The sequence below is a fragment of the Rhineura floridana genome, chromosome 16, assembly GCF_030035675.1.
Source record: "Rhineura floridana isolate rRhiFlo1 chromosome 16, rRhiFlo1.hap2, whole genome shotgun sequence".
In the NCBI taxonomy this organism is placed as follows: Eukaryota; Metazoa; Chordata; class Lepidosauria; order Squamata; family Rhineuridae; genus Rhineura; species Rhineura floridana.
The window spans coordinates 12,579,244-12,598,367 of NC_084495.1; the positions used below are offsets into that span (position 1 = coordinate 12,579,244).

General features: G+C 39.4%; 1 protein-coding gene across 5 annotated transcripts in view; it reads left to right on the forward strand.

Annotated features, from left to right (window-relative positions):
• Positions 1-19,124, forward strand: part of LOC133371458 (phosphatidylinositol-binding clathrin assembly protein-like) — an 89,986-nt gene that overhangs the window by 37,077 nt on the left and 33,785 nt on the right. For 3 of the 5 annotated variants that reach the window (XM_061598911.1, XM_061598912.1, XM_061598910.1), the window contains exons 4-14: positions 3,506-3,608; positions 4,052-4,145; positions 4,265-4,376; positions 7,535-7,641; positions 8,157-8,198; positions 12,214-12,299; positions 13,708-13,831; positions 14,454-14,593; positions 15,969-16,072; positions 17,599-17,745; positions 18,229-18,339. In XM_061598911.1, coding sequence (XP_061454895.1) covers positions 3,506-3,608; positions 4,052-4,145; positions 4,265-4,376; positions 7,535-7,641; positions 8,157-8,198; positions 12,214-12,299; positions 13,708-13,831; positions 14,454-14,593; positions 15,969-16,072; positions 17,599-17,745; positions 18,229-18,339 — 1,170 coding nt within the window. The remainder of the gene's footprint in view (positions 1-3,505; positions 3,609-4,051; positions 4,146-4,264; positions 4,377-7,534; positions 7,642-8,156; positions 8,199-12,213; positions 12,300-13,707; positions 13,832-14,453; positions 14,594-15,968; positions 16,073-17,598; positions 17,746-18,228; positions 18,340-19,124) is intronic. The other 2 variants (XM_061598914.1, XM_061598913.1) reach the window with 1 other exon arrangement.

Below are 19,124 nucleotides of genomic sequence, written 5' to 3' on the forward strand. Positions count from 1 at the left end.
TATCCCTATTAATTCCATCTTCCATCTTCAATAGTCCTGTTAAGTCCAGTAATTTCAGTGTCCAATCTTCCATTATCAGTATTCCATAATAATCTTGCTGTCATAGCCATAGTCATATAATAAGAGTCTGATGGGAATTTCCTCTATCCCAAATATTTTCTTGCCATCAATTCTGAATAAGTTGCTGAAATATTGTTGTAAAGTCATATCTGTGTTCTTCTTTTTTACAAAATGCACTGGCTCATCTCTTGAGAGTTTTTCCATTGTCACATGGCTGCAGTTAATTCCATAGATTTTCTCTATATCAAGCTCCATCACGTCATTCCAGTCCAGAAGATTATCCAAGCCATTGATAACTTTATCTCTAATATCTTCATTAATTTCTTCAGAGATAACGTTAAATTCCAAACAGTAGATTTTATTTCTAATATCCATAAACTCCAGATCTTTTTCCAATTCCACATTTGTTCCAATCTCCAGGGCTTGTATCTTCCCTTTATTTTTTCTTTTCTCATCTCTGATCTCATTCTCCTCTCTCACAGGATCCCCTATTTCTTTAAGCTCCTGCGTCATTTTGCTCAGTTCAATTTTCAGCTCTTTACTGCCCTGTCGCAGGGTTTGTTTCGTTATCTCAATCTCATCCATTATTTTCTGAAGCATAATTACTTCCAGATTCTCAGCCACTTTCTTGATTGCCATTTTTAAAACCACGAAAACAAAACAAAACAAAAATAAAGAAGAACCACTTCTTATTTCAGCAACAATTGAGTTAATATTCCAGGCTTGATGACATCACAGTATAAACAGAGCAGCCTGCCTTATCTCTCTATGTTCAAGAATACAAAACAAATTTAGTTCCCAGCATCAAAACAGTTAGTGGCGTCGTGAAGAAGCAGATTCGTCAAAATAAAATAGACCAAAAAGAGAATAGTCCCAGACAATATAATGTTCCTCGGAATAGAAATCCCTCTTCTGTTTATATCTTTAGAATGCACTTCCAGGACAGCTTTTTGCAATAGAAACAGAGATAAGCTGTTAATTTCGTGAATAACAGAGAAGAGTTATAGCTCACCCAGAAGTTCTTTAAAGCTGATTCATTTGACAAATCTCTTTTTGCTGCAACAATTTAAACCAAGTAAAAAAAAGAATAGAAAGAAGGGTGCTTGCCTGTTAGTCCATTTTCTCTTTGAAGAAAAGATAAACGTATCGCATTAATCAGATAGAGCTTGTTCGGAAGTCCGTCCGGCATTGCTGGCTGGACCTTTTCTCATAAATTAATGAAATCCAGTCCTCCCAACAAAAACAGGCTTTTGAGGTTGATCTCTACGTTTCTCCCTGCCCGGGAGAAATTTCATCAGTCAAAAAAAAAATGTTCTGACTGATTTATATCTGAATAAGCTTCTTTTGAGGCGGGAGCCCGTCTCAAAAGCAGGCACAAGCGAAGTCACCCTTCCCAGAAGTCCCCTGAAACTGAAATTTTGAAGTTGCTGCAAAGCTAAGTGGGCTGGTTTGAGAGGGGGAACTTGCCATGGAGAAATTGGGCAGGGAAGGGAACATCCTGCCAAGCAGAGTGTAGATAGAGAGCGAGTTATGGGAAAGCAGAAAAGCTCTTGCCTTGAGCCTCTGTAGCCTGGTAAGTGGCCAAGTGCGGCCCTGAAACAAACTGGGAATAAGCCAGGATTCTAGGTCTGGACACAGTCAGCAACTCTGCTAAATGCACACTGGAATTCATATCCCAGCTTGTTGGCAACAAGCAAAACATTGTTAGTTCACAGGGTGGGTTTGTACACTGAAGCAAACCGTATTTCAGCTAAACACCTGTGGCCCTCCAGGTGTCATTGGACTACTCCCATCATCCCTGACAATTGGCCATGCTGACTTGGTTGATGGGAGAACTGCACCATCTGGAGGGCCACAGTTCCCCATTCCTGAGCTTAAAAACACACACCATAGTTTGGTGTTGAGTGCAAACTTCACCAGTGTTTCTCCATTAGATGGAATATAAACCTCTACATTTTTTTGGGCTGGTTAGTTAGATCCCTAAGCATTCATAACCGAAAAATTGAACACACTGCAGAGCTTGGATAGCTTGAGTATATGACATAAGAGTACAAGATCACTGATAGGGGTTCTGAGGTTGATCCTGATGATATACGGAATGGTTCTTTCCTGGATCATAGCAGCTCTGATGACTTATTAGTCCCAGGGGCAGAAAGCCCACAATAATATAGTAACCTGGTTCAGACAATTGTTTGAGGCTTCATAAACCATGGTTTGTTTTATATTTATATAACCAAATTTATATACCATTTGATTGTAGTAAAACCTCTCAGCGCTTTGCACAAAAAAACCATTAAAATTATCAATAAAAGACAGTTAAAAACGTATTTTAAAACATTCAAAAGATAATTGAAATCAACACTGAGATTAAAACATGTGTCAGCTTCTACATGTCTGGATAGGGTTGCCTAAATAAAAATGTTTTAAGCAAGGGCCAAAAAGAGTTCAGGGAAGGTGTCTGCCTGATGTCAGTAGGCAGGGAGTTCCAAAGTGTAGGTGCTGCCACACTAAAAGATCAATTTCTTACAAGTGTGGAACAAGTATTATGTGACACTTGTTTACAGGTCCAGTTCCACAGACTGAAGCGGTCAAGTGGGCACACATGGGGTAAGGCAGTCTATGATCACATCCTGGTTGGAAACCGATGTGAAGCTAGAGTTCACTAGTTTGGAAGTAATGGGAAATTCTGACTAATGCAAGCCTTTTGCCTCAGAGGTGATACATGACAAGAGAAGGGCAGGCATGAGGGAAGAGCCCTTGGCCTTGCCGCTCATTTCTAGTATTATGCCCTTGGTTTTTGAAGCCCCTAATGGTCATCTAAATCAGATCAGTATGTGATTTCTGTGTCTCTGAAAGAGAGAAATGGGATGAATTAATACCTGACCCCAGATGCTGCATAAGATGTTCATGATTCATTGTAAAGAGATAAGTATAGTTTAAGCATGTTTATAGTAAACTTGGATTTCATTTTAAGGTGGGTTTTTTTGGTTTTATATGGTTTCTGAAAAATTCAATAATAGTAAGTGCCTCTCTCTTTAAAAAAAAAAAAGGAAAATCTTATTGAAATTTTATCAACCCTTCCAAAATGGCTTTCTGGTGGTGCCAGTTGCTAAAATTTTGTTTATTGGTAATCTACAAAACATGCTTTCTTAAAATCCAGTGTAAAATAAACTTATTTTTAAGCAAAGGCTGTGAGAGAGCCTTGTTGGTTCAAAAAGTGGTGGCTTTTCTTAATTTAATGAGGCAATATTCAAAGAAATTCTACCAAATGTATTGGTGCCTAGAAGCATGAGAACTATACTATTAGAGTCAAATGTGTGTAGTAATGGAAAAGGTGGGAAGAAGGTACCTAGGGAACTAAAATTAATTTGGAGCATGATTCACACTGAATAAAAAGGGATAATACAAGAATGAAAAGTCAGATTGAAAAATATTTCATTTTCAGGCTATGATATGTCTACCTTCATCAGACGGTATAGCAGATACTTGAATGAAAAAGCACTTTCTTACAGACTTGTAGCAGTTGATTTCACCAAAATGAAAAGAGGGTAAGAATTTCCTGTGTTTTGTTTCCTGTGTTGTGTGCAGCCCCCCCCCACAAGTTCTGATGTGAAATTTGAAGTATGGAATGGTGTATATAGTTCCATTAATTTGGAAAATATAACTTTTGTGGTGCTGACACTACGTAATGTGGTCATTGGCACTGTTCCTATTGCAACACCTTGCATAAAAAATTAATAAGACGTTGGAACCTTTTAGGAGATTAAAATGTTCCTTAAAAGAATTTATATTGAATAATCAGATATGCAACTTTGAAAAATACTGTTCTGTGTATATTTACTCATAAGTACCACTGGTTTCAATGGTCCTACTCTTAAGTGTGCAGAGATGGAGTCCTCTTAGTTTGAACTAATTTGCAGTGCTGTCATTGCATGCCATAGTCAGGTGTTCTATGCTTGTATACTTGTTTATTTTCTATTGTGTTTTGAAGGATTGATGGTGTGATGAGAATGATGAATACTGAAAAAATTCTGAAAACACTTCCAATTATTCAGAATCAACTAGATGCACTTCTCGATTTTGATGTAAGCACTCAACTTGTTCTTTATTTCTATAATCCATAGTATGTTTTTTAAGGAAGAACAAATGTGATTTCACTTTCTGGTGCTTTGACTTTTAAAAATCTTTTTTGCTTTCTACACAGGCAAACCCAAATGAACTAACGAATGGTGTAATAAATGCTGCCTTCATGCTCCTCTTTAAAGATTCCATTAGGCTTTTTGCAGCCTATAATGAGGGGATTATTAACTTGTTAGGTATGTGAAACAATAAATGAAAATTGTTTAAACATTTACAAGCAGAGACCTGTGGAAATATACATATGTGGTTCTGCTATGTTTATTTCTTCCTTTACTCTCTAATAGTCTCCCCCAGGTGTTTCTCTCTTTCCCTTGCGCTCTCTCTCCCTCGCACACTCCCACCCCCATTCATAGTAGTTGCACGTAATACTCCTTCATTGAGCTGTTTCACACATCATGGTAAGCCAAGCCTTGTTTGTTTCTCCTGGCTCCAGGCAGGGCGTAACAAAGTGGGAGCGGTTGAGCAATGTGTACTAGCAATGCTGTTCATTCACAGTACTAGCCACGGTTTATTTTTTACTGTGGCTTACCTTGACATGCATGCCGGCCCATCCTCTGCTTTCACACATGTACCATACACAAATATTTCTTCTCACACATGTGCACATATTTAACAGATGACCAACACTTTGATAGTCTTGCCTATTATCTCTTCTGTTGTATTCTTTTCCATCAACAGTACACAGCCCTTTCTATCCTTCACCCTACTGTGCCAGAAGTTTATTTTAGTTTTAAACTACTGGCCAGCTGGAATGTTCATAAACATTCTATAACTCTTCTACATTAAGCCAATGTCTAGGAAAGACTCATTTCAATCTGCAAAAGTCAAGAGCTGCAAAGTTCTCTACTGTCATTTTTCTTTTCTTTTTTTTATCTGATTTTGGAGGGGGGCAGGGATAAATTGGCAAAAAGAACAAAGGTTTTTTTGTTCTCTAATTTTATGCTCCAATTATGACCATAGCAACATTTAAATGATTATCCTGAACTAAGTTCAACTTCACAAAATTCTTGGGTGAGATGACAGCAAGAGTATATGCTTGGGCTCAGAAAGTGCTTTATATCTGTTTTCATTACAGTAGGGCCCCGCTCATAAGGCAGGTTCTGTTCCGGACCGCTGCCGTAAAGCAAAATCTGCTGTAAACCGGAACGCATTGACTAATATTGTCTAAAATGGTGCCCGATGCCCAAAAAATGCCGTAAAAGTGGAACAAGCGCCGTAGGAGCGGGGCCTTTCTGCAATTGACAACCGCTGTTTCGGTGGAATGCTGCAAAGCAGGGCCCTACTGTAGTTTTAATGAAATTAAGATTTTGCTAGCTTAAGGTTCTAATTGTTTGGAACGTATGGAAGCTTGTTTGTCAGTGTTTATATATGATTGGCTTGCTATTTAGGTTTTTAAAATATTCTAACCTCACAGTTGTTTGATGTGTGTTCAGTTAACCAGAATCGTGTATTCTGAGACTTACAGATTTGTGTGTTCATTCATAGCTGGGGGTATATCTTTTCAACTGACGTTCAGTGCTTCTTCAGACATTCAGTCCTTCTGTCAATGAGGTTCCTGTGAAGGCCTTTTGTAGAATAAACTGAGCTATTATTTTGGTGGATTCATTTCATGGTCTTGGCTGAAACTGTTGTCAAGTAAAGTTTAAATCCGTTAGTGGCATCTTCAAAGGGTAGATTGAATTAATGGAAATGGAAGATAACTTGCCTATAATCGAATCAAGTTTCAGTCTGGTTGAGCGAGAGCAACAACATCATATTCTATTTTTAGCAGTTTGCTAAATACTTAGGTTTACAAATAATCAAAAGCTTTTAAACTTTTGATGCTTTAATATTTCTATATAGACATCTCCTGTTTTGGGGTAAAATATCCTAAAGTAGGTTGTAATTTTAAGTTACCAGCAGCATAAAAAAGTAGACTTTCAAATAAAATCCAACAATCTTACTAGCTCTTAGTCTTTTGTGGTGTCCCTATTAGTAATTTGTAGCCAAAAACACAGACCCTTTGAAAAGCTTCCAACCTATAGGCAATTTTACTCACATCAGGTGAAAAGGCAAGTAGCTGCCTATAATAAAGGAATGGCAAATCAAAACAGATTGGGCAATAGAAGGTTTTGGCTCTGATTTTTCCCCCCATGCTGTCACCCTGACCCTAAACACATTATGTTGAAATCCTTGGGATTTAAATAGAACTTGTTTCCACTTTTATGGCTTGCATTATAATAGCAACTTAAGCTGATCTGTAAAAACCTACAGACATAGTTGAAAATTGAGTTCAGTTAGATATGTTTAAGGTAGCCTTCCCCAGCTTAGTGCCTCCAGATGCTTTGGACTACAACTCTCATCATCCCTAGCCAGCATGGCCATTGTTCCAGGGAATGATGGAGTTGTAGTCCAGGATCATCTGGAGGGTACCAGGTTGGACAATGCTGGTTTAAAGGATTATTGAAAATCTGGACCTTAATTTTCCTTAGAATCGTTCAGAGATACCACCACTACACATGGTTAGTTTATGTGGATATGCCTTCAAATCCAGAAGCAGATAGCCATAATCTGTTAGTAGCAGACTACTTCCGTATCTGCACTGGTTCTTATGGTTGTTATGCAGCGCCCACACCAGTTTATGTTCTCTGGATCTCCTAGTTTGCAATTGCTGGAGCAGGTGATTGCTTTTAACAATACCTTTTTATAGGCACACTATTGAAAAGTATAATCACTATTGAAGAAATAATCAAGCATTTTAAAATACTTGTTCATCTGCAAGTTACTGTTATTTCTTGAAAGTAATGTTATAAGTTGCTTTCTTTAAAAGTCCTATATTTGCAGATGACTAAACTTTAAAATGTTATGAATAAATCCCAGCTGTATGGACATCCAGCAAGTCTTAATTAACTAAGGGGACAATCATATCTCTACTTTGAGGCCAGTTGAGGGACCTTAGGAGGCAGGGAAGGTGCCCGTCTGGTAGTAGCGAGGAAGGACTGTGAGTACAGTGATATGTGTATTGCCAGAGGTCCCCTGCCGTGTAGGTAGAAGGCTCCACCGCTGTACATGTTCCACAGCAAGGGGGGGGACGGGACCACAGCATATTGGAGGCAGATGTGAAAATGCCCATCCATTTGTTTCTCCACTCCCCCCCCCCCAAAAAAAAATAGCGGAACAGACCTATGCCAGCCCTGGGGTGAAACATATCAGAAATAGTAGATTTTTTTCATCCTATTAAGTTTTGATGCTTAAATGCTTTTCTGTAATTATCTTTCCAGTGTGCCATGTTATGAATATTATATTACAGTCCTTTTATTTACAAATTATTTTTTCTTTGAATTTCATGCTTCAGAGAAGTATTTCGATATGAAGAAGAACCAGTGCAAAGAAGGTCTGGATATTTACAAAAAATTCTTAGCCAGAATGACCAAATTGTCAGAATTTCTCAAAGTGGCAGAGGTAAATAAATCTGGTAGCATGAATAGTATTTCATTCAGCTCTCTGTACTGGTACAGTAATAAGTGCATTTGATCACAATTCTCACCTCATAATTTCATGCAAACATAGGTTTAATGTGATAGTTGCTGAATGTAAACATCACCTAAACTATGTACATTTAAAGGGATATTTTTAAAAGTCTAGTTTCTATTGATTTTTCATTAACTAAGAAATGTCTACATTGAGCAAAGTTTTTTTTTTTTAAGTATCTATTGAATTTTACTTCTCCAAATAGTGCCAAAGTTCCAACAAGCTATTTCTGGTATCTGAAATAGATAAATGCTTAATAAATATCTTTTAGGATCTCCATATGAAATTCAGTTTAGAAGTGGCATTTAGAGTTGTACCAGTTCAGAAAGCTCTCCATGTCCTCCCTGTTCCCTTAGCTTTTATGTAGACATTCAAATCCACAGTTCTTTCTTTTCATTGCCACTGCATGTAGTAATGTACATTTTTTCCCTTTTTTGTGAACCCAGCAAGTTGGAATTGATCAGGGTGACATTCCAGATCTTACTCAGGTCAGTGTACATTTCATATTAATTTAACCCAAGTCTTTTGTCCTTTTGTGATTAACTGTTAGTATTCCATTCTATACATTCTGAGAATTCATTTTCTTCCATATATATTATATATGGAAATACATATCATTTTTCCGTGACCTGTTTTTTGTTTACTTAAATAATGTGTTCAATAACAAGTAATCATTTTTTCCCTGGGCTGTTTTAGAGAATAATATTGTTAAAGATTTTGGGAATTTAGTTTTAGAAACATCACCACCGCTACCACAGACTCTTTCCCTGGAATGCATGGCGGGTAACGTGTACCTGAAAGTGAGAGTCCTGTTGCTTTGTTTTAATCAGCATTTTCCACAAATTAATCAGTCGGAGTAATGCAACTCCCTCTCCTCCCCTTGCTCAGGGAGGGACCATGGCTCAGTGGTACAGCATGGCTTGTCTCAATCTCTCGTTTTAAAAAAGAATCAGGTAACAAGTGATGGGAAAGATCTCTCTGCATGGGACGCCTCTGTTAGAGTAGTCAGTACTGGGCTGTGTGGATAAATAGTCTGACGTGGTATAAGGCAGCTTCCTGTGCTTTTTGAAGAATTTTTCATCAGAATTTCATGGGGCTGGGGGTCAGCTACTCAAAGGAAAAGTAGTGGGGACATCTAAATTTGCCCTTTTCATCCTGACATAAGTGTAAATGGTTGCTTATGAAATTTGTATACAGCTTCTTCTGTGAAGCTTACTGAAGTATGCAAAAAGTGTAGCCACAGCCATGAAGCTTGATGATGGTCCATCGCTCAGGGCAGAGCACACGTTTTGCATAAAAAGGTCCAAGATTCAATCCGCAGGACCTCCAGTTACAGGATCTTGTTAACAGAGCTAGATAAGAACTTAACTTAAGATCTTGGAAAGCCATTGCCAGTTATCGTAGATGATACTGGGCTAAATAAAGCAATGGTCTAATTCAATAAGACAGCTCCACATGTGTATATAAAGAGTTGTACAGAACTAATTCATCTAGGACAGCTCCACAGACAGAGTAACAAATTCTTCTTGTTAGCCACCTCAGAACTCTGATAGTTCACATGTTTGTTTATTTATCTGAGTATTTATAAGCCACGCTCTTCATAGAAGTACATCAAGGTGGCTCACAACATACAAAGGCACAATAAAACTTTTAAAAAATCATTAAAAGCAATAATAAAGGCATCAGTAATTACTGCATTAGTTGGAGAGAAATTAATGTTACAAAGGCTTGTCTAAAAAGTTCAGTTTTCATGAGATGCCTGAAAGAAAGGAGAGGTGGTTGCAGGTGTTGCGATGTTACATCAAATGATTCTATAGATCCCTCTAATTTTTCTGGATCTGTCCATATGCTGGCACCATGCCAAGCTTTTCTGTTTCTTTTCTAAATAGGCTTAGTCTCTTGTACCACCTGCCCATGTCAACCTCTCTGTCCTCTTGATGTCACTGTTGCTCCTAGCCTCTATAATTGCTTAACTCCCTCCATTTTCTGCCTCTGTCTGAGTCATCCAATTGGACCAAGCAGCCCCCACTAGCTGCAGATTGCCTTGCTAGTCCCTCTAGCTCCTTGTCCATGCTACAGACTAGGGTGCCTGGTAGAGACAAGGTAGTCCTTTGGCCACATAGCAAGGGAGTAGGGCCTTTTAAAAGATGTTCACCCACCCAAAACATGTTGCCCCTTATGAATCAAGGCTACAGTGGTGCACATTACAGGAACCTTTCTTAATAATTATCTAATGCCCTTGGAACAAGTTTTGCAAGTTAGAGCTCTGTGGGATATGAACCAACACTTTGGCATTATCAGTATAAACCATTATCAGTATGACCCAAGCATATCCTCCTTTGAGTTTATAATGTACATATGTATTTCCTATGGTTGTCTCTTGATTTTTGTTTTGATAGCGCTTCCCCACCTAGAAAGTATAACTTGAGCATCAGATGATTCCCCTCTATGTTATATATTGGAATCTAATGTATATCTTCATCTGTTTCATTGTTTATCTGTTTTGCTAGCTATATAATACGACTTTCAAGTCTCTCCTCCTTGCTTGTACAGTCTAGTATCATAGGAGTATTGGCATTGCTATGTACTATAGACATCAAACCCTCAGTGAGGTCTTAATTAGATAATCTATTATAGATATAGTGTTTCTAATATGTTCTTGGCAAGCTCAGTTAAACGTCTCTCTTTGTGTTAACTGAGCTTGTCAGGAATATATGTTACGTTGGAGGGAAGTGTTAATGGTAAATAAAGGTGCTCAAATGAAAGAGTTGAGAAGTAACAAAAACAGTAGTCACACAATTATCCCACATTTCCTTCAAAAAACTCACACTGTCATACATGGAGTTCTCTCATTTTATCCTTGCAACAACCTTGTGAAGTTGGGTAGCCCTGGGGTAGCAGTTTTCGTCTTATGAGGGGTGGCAGAAAAGTCAAACACCAGCTCTATTCAGTAGGGCAGGCAATTTTTAGCCACCTCATATATTGTCAATAAGAAAAGTAAGACTGACATAAGGAGATGTTTGTCAGTAGTAAGAGTGAACTCGACAACTTAGTTGCTTGTTTTGTCTTGATCTTACAGTAGGGACCCACTCATATGGCAGGTTCCGTTCCAGGCCCCTGCCGAAAAGCGAAAACTGCCGGAAAGTGGGGCCCTGCTCAGCTGTAGTGCAGGAGCTCCCCGCTCTACAGCTGACTGCACGCTACAGCTGATCAGCTGTAGCGCACAATCAGCTGTAGCGTGGGGAGCTCCATCTGCCACGTTACAGCTGACAGCGATCAGCTGGAGCATGTGAGCTCCCCGCACTCCAGCTGACAGGGATCAGCTGGCGCGTGGGGAGCTTGCGCTCTCCAGATGATCACTGTCAGATGGAGCGTGGTGGATGCAGCTCCCCACACTACAGCTGATTGCCCCGCTGGTGCTGCTGTATTAGCGGAACGCCGACAAGCGGGGCCCTACTGTACTTCTAATGCTTACCAAAGCTTAGAGATCATAGTACTTATTTTTCTTTTGACTTTCAGAGGCTTAGTTTGATCCCTTGCATGAAGCATGGCAAAACGTCAGAATTCCTCTCTCTCAAAATATAAACTGGCCAGCCAGAGCAGCTACACTTCTCTGGAAATATGTACCATATATTGGGGTAATGCAATCCATTCCATGTACCTGTGTTTAGATATGGGAGTAAAATGAAATGCCAGTCAGATAGTGTCAGGGAATCAAACACTTTAAAAATGAATTTGACGTTCTTCTGCTGTGCATGTCATGTGTTCTTTTTTGTGGTTATTTCCTCTATTGCCAGGAGTTAATGAGCTGTGAGCTGATGACTTTTTTTTTTACAAGTAAATGTAAGCAACGTTTCACTGAGGTGTAGATTCTAAAATACCAGCATAGCAACCTGAAAACTTCACTGTGGGATTGGCAGAGCTAATAAAGTTCACCTGGAGGGCTGACCTCACTGATGAACTCCTAGGGTGTTCTGGGATAATTCTTGAAAAGAACTTGTCTAGAAGACGGTGATAGAAATGTTTTAACAAGTCAACTGCCTAAATTAAGAAGGAACTAGGGGAGAGAGGCTAGCTCAGCAGTAGAGCAATACTTTGCATCCAGAATGACCCAAGTGCAGTCTCTGGCACCTCTAATTTTAAAGGACCACGTAGCAGATGATGGGAAAGATTTCTGAGATGCTGGGAAGCTGCTGCCAGTCAGAATAAACAATATTGGAATGGAAGGCACAGTAGTCTGACCTGACGTAAGGCAGCCAGTATTTGTTTAACTCAGTTGTAAGATTGTGATGGGATGGATATGTGGAGGCTCTGTGGACATTGTCTTCTCTCTCTGTCTGGGCATCTTGCTATGATCCTTTATGTAGAAGTGATGCCGCTGGCATTTGGAGCAGAAAAATGGGGAGGGGGGAAACACCAAAACCTTTTCTTTAAAAAATTGTTTGTAATCCAGCATACATTTGATGTAATCCAGCATACATCTAGCATACATTTTAACTTTAGGCTCCCAGCAGTCTGCTTGAAGCGTTGGAGCAGCATCTGGCTTCTCTGGAAGGGAAGAAGACAAAGGAGGTTTCAGCTGCCAGCAGGTAATAGGCAGGTTGACTGCAATCAGTATTGGGGCATAGGATGTTCCCATCTCTTTTATAGGCTTGTGTTTTGTTATGCTGAGGTAACATAGCAGAATTGTTTCTTCTCAAATAGTAAGGACTATACCCAGAAGCCTAAACCCTAACTGTGTCCTTCCATGTGGGAAAAGAAGGTGATGGCACCAAGCAGCGATGCAAAGTTGCGCAGAAGTTTTATTGAAATGTAGAATTAGGCCAAAGCATCTGCTGCTACCATCTCTCATCAAGGAGTGGCAGGGGGAGTAGAATTATGGACTGAGGTGGGAAAAAGACACACACACACATACATACACACACACACACACACACACACGAGATAAACAAGCAGTGGCGGCAGGTGGCTCCATGTCATTGGCAGTAGATTCTGGTCTGGGTTTAGTCTGAACTTTTCATCCAAGCCACTACAGTAAACAGAAATCTAGTGAATTCCTTGGTTCCCGCTGGGATGTCTTAATGCTATCTACATGCACATGGTCATCTTGGTAGCTATCCAACACGTGTGGAATTACCCTCTCTTTGAGATCTGTCTTATCTCTTAGAGGCACTCTAAAAAAATCTTTATTTGGGTTAACTTTGGGTAACCAAGACAAAGTGGGTCGATCATTTTGCATTGCAAAGTGGATACTCTAAACCAGAGTAGATGTTCTAAATGTGGTGCCCTCCAGATGTTGTTGGACTACATCTCCCATCAGATCCAGCCAGCACAGTTAGGGATGATGGGAATTGAAGTCCTACAACATCTGGAGGGCTCCGTGTTGGCTACCCTTGCTGTAAATCTAGTCATAAACATGTTCTTTACTACAATGCCTCATGTTACAAGAAGTATCAAAATGCCCTTCTTTTCCCTTTCCCCAAATAATTGTCTGGTGGTGGTGGTGGTTGTCTTAGCTCAGCCTTTCCCAACCAGTGTACCTCCAGATGTTGTTGGACTACAACTCCCATCTTCCTGACCATTGGCAATGCTAGCTGAGGCTGATGGGAGTTGTGGTCCAACAACATCTGGAGGCACACTGGTTGGGAAAGGCTGTCTTAGCTTATGAATTTAAGCGCATTAAAAAAATGTGCACTGCAAGCATGGATACTTTGAGATACCATGTTTCCCACTCTTAAAACACGATCCTATGCATGTTTACTTGGATTGAAGTCCCTCTCTGTTCAGTGGGACTTCTTCCCAGGTGAGTGTACATAGGGTTGCAGCCTTATTGCCTTTCCATCTCTTTCTTTGCCATGTTAATTTGGACAAGATTAAAGTTGTGGAGTTTCAAATTCTCTCCTCTTTCCCTACCCACACCCTTTGTTAGGATATTCCTAGGTTTCCTTCAGGGTCAAAGATATTAAATGTGTAGGGGGGTTTCCTTTTAAATTTCAGAGCAAGCACCCTATCCAGTGCAGTTTCCACACTTGCTAACACAGGAATGTCCTTCAGTAGAATGGATGAGAGAGAAAAACAGCAGGCGTTGGAGGAGGAGCAGGCTAGACTGCAAGCACTGAAGGTACTGCAGCTGCGTTTCTTGGACATGAGCAGTTCTAAAAACGTGGAAGCTGGTTTAGCAGCAACCATTCATACATCCGTGTGATAAGTAATTTGGCTTTAACTTTTATGCCTGATTGTGCTGGTGTGGGTTTCGCCTTTTAACTTTTAAAAGTGCATTTTATCTTCTTTAGGTGAGTTGTGTGTGTGTGTTTGAAAATGGCTGAAATCATTGACCCTACGGTGCAGCCTTAGTCTTCATTTCTATCACAGCATTGAATTTGTGTCCTATTCTGTAAAGCTTGGATTCACAGGTCAAGCCAAAGATGAGTACTTCCATGTCTTGCTGTTCTTCATGGGGAAAGTGCCAAGCAAATTCTTCATGAAACCAGTGGAACTTGAAAGTGATTAGCTTTGGCTGGATCACGACCTAAAGTCAGGAACAGCCCAGTCCCACTGATTCCGTTGACAGTAAGATTCGGTTGAATTACACTGTAACACACTATAAAATGTACATGAGGCATAATTTCACAAGATAGTTAAGTTTCCTTTCTGGTGTACTTGCATTCTGCATGCGGAAAAGCGCAAAGTAGTGTAAACTTTGAATTTCTTGGTAAATGCTATCTTGAACACCTATTTTGTAGGAACAGCGATTAAGAGAGATTTCTGTGGTGTCAAATTCTACTTCTACATCTGCCTCTCCAAGCACTTTATCAGGGAAGAGTGTGAACACCAATGCTGCTGCTGTTGACCTCTTTGCAACACCCGCACCGACCACCAATAGGTGAGGGCTATTTCAATACCAGAGCAGGTACAAAGAACCTACGGTCAGAAGCTTAATACTGCACTTTATGGCGCTGGAAAGCATACTAGTTTAAAAGCTACCAACTGAGTATGCTTTTTCAGACCAAAAGTTCAACAGAAGTTTGTTTGCAAAAGTGAAATAGAAACACATTCTAGATTTATGGATTTACCAGTGGAACCTCAGGACAATTTGTGGGAATTGGGGAGCGGAGGAGGCACTTCCTCTGCTTAAGCACTGGAGACTCTGAGTTGTATCCAACTAAGTCCTACTCAGAGAAGACCCATTGAATTAATAAACCTAAATTAGTCTAGAAATGTCAATGAGTCTCCTCTGAGTAGAACTAGCATAGAGTGCTACCCTCTCGATTCTTCTTCTTGTACTGAAGTGAAACTTGACCAAGTTTCTTTACAAAAAAAAAAGTTAATGTATCCTTTCTCATCCCCTTTACAGTCAGCTTTGTAATTCAGTTAGCACTAAATGTCAAGATCTATATAGTCATTTTTAGGTAGAGTATGCGCCACAGACGTTGAATATGCCACCAGGAAAGAATTGTACAAGGAGGAAGTTGCTCAAATATGAAATTGCAGTGAGAAATGAATATTTGAGATTGGGGACCAAAGCTTGAACATGGAACTGCCCAGCCTTCTAGCCTCAGATTAAGGAGACATTCCTTCATGCATGTATAATAATCCCACTCATTCAACAGCTGGATAATGGAGTGTATGCTGTGCGTGTTTTGCATGTGGTTGCTAGTTTAGGCTTGTGTAACTTTTTACAATTTATTTAACATTTATATCCTGCTTATCCGGCAGTTCCAGGCAGCTGACAGTCATCCAAAAAAACCCCCGAACACACCTCTGCCTAAAAACAGTAAATAAAACAAATATAAAAACTACATTAAAATATCCACCTTGAATGCTATAAAACAGCAGCAAGAGAACAAACATTAAAACTAATCGCAGAGCAAAACAATCCAATAAAATCAGTTACTAAAAAAGCATCAGTAAAATGGATGGTCAAATGCTGAAGGCCTTCCTAAAAAGTTTGTTGGGGCTTCAAAATGCATTAACAGTATTGTTGGGGTGGAGCTGGGTTTTAAATACTTGAATTATTGTTGGGATCAAAATCTATCTGGGCGGATATAATCCTTGGAGGATCTCATCAAACCAAATTTGTGTTTTAAAGTGAAAGTTCAAATTATTTTCTCATGTCAGTGGATATATATGCAGACATTTCTAGAAGTTGTTGGCCTAAGTTTGAGCTTCAGCTCCTTCAGATGTTCACACCAGGATTATAGACCTCATCTTGCCTAAGTATGCCTTTATATAGCTGACATCCTTCTTGGAACTTTCAGCATGCCCAACCTTTCTACTGATCTGTTTGATCTCCAACCTGCATTTGTCCCAACGGTACAGAGTACTCCAGCCATAGCAACATCAGCAAGCAATGCCTGGGGAGGTAAGTTCACTGTTGTGGCTAAGCAAAACTTCTACAGCCCTTGGAATTCTGGAAATTATCTTTACCTTTTCAAATTGTCATACTTAACTGAATGCACAACTTATCTTCTCTTGCCATGAAAACCAGATATCTATTCCCTTTATTAATAGAACCTTCAAGTATATAATAGCAGTTATGTACTCCAAAGTTGTTCTTCTTTCCAGTAATACGTCAGATTATCTTTCCTTTCTTCCATGTTTGTTCATATACCCCAGACATGTACAATATTTATATTCTTCTGACTAGTTTGATTAGATGTATAAACGTCAGTAAATTGTGTTCGCTGAGGGTACATGAGGTAGATGGGCATAACATCTTTGCAGCTTCTGGTGTGCATTCTGAACTGTTAGTTATAAACTTATTTTCCATGACAAATGAAGATTGTATAAATGGGAGTGGGGAAGGTAAGAGGTCATGTGTGGTCTGTAAATGTGTAACTGTCCTACTTTCCTACTGAGGTCTGTATTCAAGTGCATCATTGTCTTCAGAACTAATTGAGGAAGGAAATTTGGTCTACAAGCAGCTGGCCTCTGCCCGTAATTATGACTTGAATGGCTGCATATCATTAGCACTCTAGTTAGTGATGTGATTAAATAATGGTACTATATATAATCAATACAGATGTGCAGGAGTAAATACATCTTACATTCTACCAACACAGATTCATCCGTGGCTGCTAATCTGAGCCTTCTTCAGGTATAAAGTGGGAATGGAATTCTCAAAACCCAGCTCTCTGTTGCATCTGAACCTTTGCTTGCTCTGCACTGGAATGCTAGCCATTGTTGCCTCGCAGACATGTGCCTAGTTTCCAGGGGCAGGTGGTTAAGATATCCACTTCTTGACTGTTCTTATAAGCAGCATGTCTACAAGCTGTTCAGGCACTACATTTTCCTCCCTGCCTCCCAAGTTGTTTGAACATTGAGATATACAGAGAAGACCTCTGATTCAGATTATTCAATCCCAGAACTAAAAGCGCAATCTGATTTTTGAATGCAGAATTTTCAGTTTCGGCTTTTATTTTCCCATATGATGTGTGAGGGAGGAAGTTTGTGAGCCTGAGGCTCTGTCCTGATCTTACTGTGCCTTGAGGTGAGGCTGTATCAATACCATAAACAAACCTTCTAAGTCTTGGGGACATAATCACTTTGTGAGCAAGTCAGTGAGGCTCAAGCAGAAATATATGCACTTTCTAGACACTGCCTCAGTTTAAAGACCCAGAAATATATTCTGATGTTAGAAGTCCGTGTGTCCTCCATGCCATTTCAAAAATGTGTGCCTTTTGTACAAAGACAGAACTGGTATGAATTTTATTCAGTAAAACTAGGGTGAGTAGACCAGTGAGAAACGGCCTTACACAAAAGTGTATTGAATCCTTGTAACCCTGCTTCTTTGAACTCCTAAATTGTGCCTGTTTTCTCTCTTGAATATTACTTGTGTTCTGGTTTTTCTTCTTTCCCTTTCTTACCACCTAATGCTGTATCTGAAAGGACCTTTCTCATCCACAAATGGTTGTGTTGGGTCTCCACCCCACTTGGACCTCTTCGATATGAAGCCAGTTGAAGAAGCTGTAAAAAATACCACCCCTTTTGTGACATCCACCTTTACCTCCAAACAAACAGTGGAACTGTTTAGTGGTAAAACTTCCTCTAATTTCTTTCCAAATAGACACTTTGATGACGAGTCTAATATTTCTAGTTTTACTAATACTAAATTTCTGCCATAGTTTTTTTAGTTTCAACTCGAAACTACATTGCAGTTCCTTCTTAATTTGGCAGATTACTGGCAACTTTAATTCAGAATGAAAGTGGTGTACTTTAAATATGCAAAAATGCATGCTTTGCATTTGACATATTTATGACCATTTTTTAAAGAAGTAGGGTGCATATGATTGGGTTTCTTAAGTTCCATAATTCACTAGACGCTGGATGCCCCTCTTTAAATCTAGTCTTTGCTGTGTTTGTTTCTTTGATGATTTATTTAGTGGCCATAAAGCTGTACATGCTGCCATACATTTTTCTTTCAATATATATATACATTCTTTCGTTAACATCAATCTCTTATCATTGCAGAATTGTTTAATGATGACAATTCTAATAATTTTTATCAATATTTTGCAGGATATCCTCTTCATTCAGCACCACAGAAAACTGCCTTTTCAACAATCAATGTTGATTTTGATGCTGTATTTGGTGGAAAGTCAGCAGCACACGAATTTAGAACTTCAACGGGTAAACTGTTCAGTGTATCTAGTATTTGCCTTTTTATCAGATAATTTTATATACTGTGAATCTATAAAACACTGCTTTACTGGATGCAGTGTCAGCTTCGGGATTTGGAAGGCCATTGAGCAAAACACCCTCCATGGCCTCCTCACTGGTTCAGGGGGCTCTTGTCAGTGGGCTCCCTACTTGAGTATGGGCCATTAGCAGATTCCTGACCATGTTGGCCCTTGACGCTGGTCCTCATAGGATGAAAAAGACCTATCTCAGTCAGCCAGATTCTCACCAGCAAGGTATAAAGGTTGTCACTGTCCCTTACAGGGGGACAATGCCTGTGAACATAGCATTTCTGATAGTTGGTGATATCCTCTCTGAACGTGTCTAATTAAAAGTAATGGTCATTATTCCATCTTGTGGAAGTGAATACTTATCTAAAACTTTGTAGGCCTGTTTCAGAACTAAGTATTTTGAATTCTTGTTCTGTTTCCTTTAAAAAGAAAATATATTTTATAGCACTTGAAGAGTTGTTGCAAGAATTTTCAAATGTTAAAGCAGCATGACTTCTGAAGACTCAAAAACCAAAAGAAACTACGAAGAGTGCCTGAAATCCCATGAAATTTGTTTTTTTCTCTATCAGTGCCTGTGCAACACAAGTCCGGTAAAGAGACACACTTTAGTCCCTAGGCCAGTCTAGGAACTAAAGTGTGTCTCTTTACTGGACTTGTGCTGCACAGACACTGATAGAGGAAGAGAAAAAACAAATTTTATGGAATATGTGCACTTTATACGTCTAT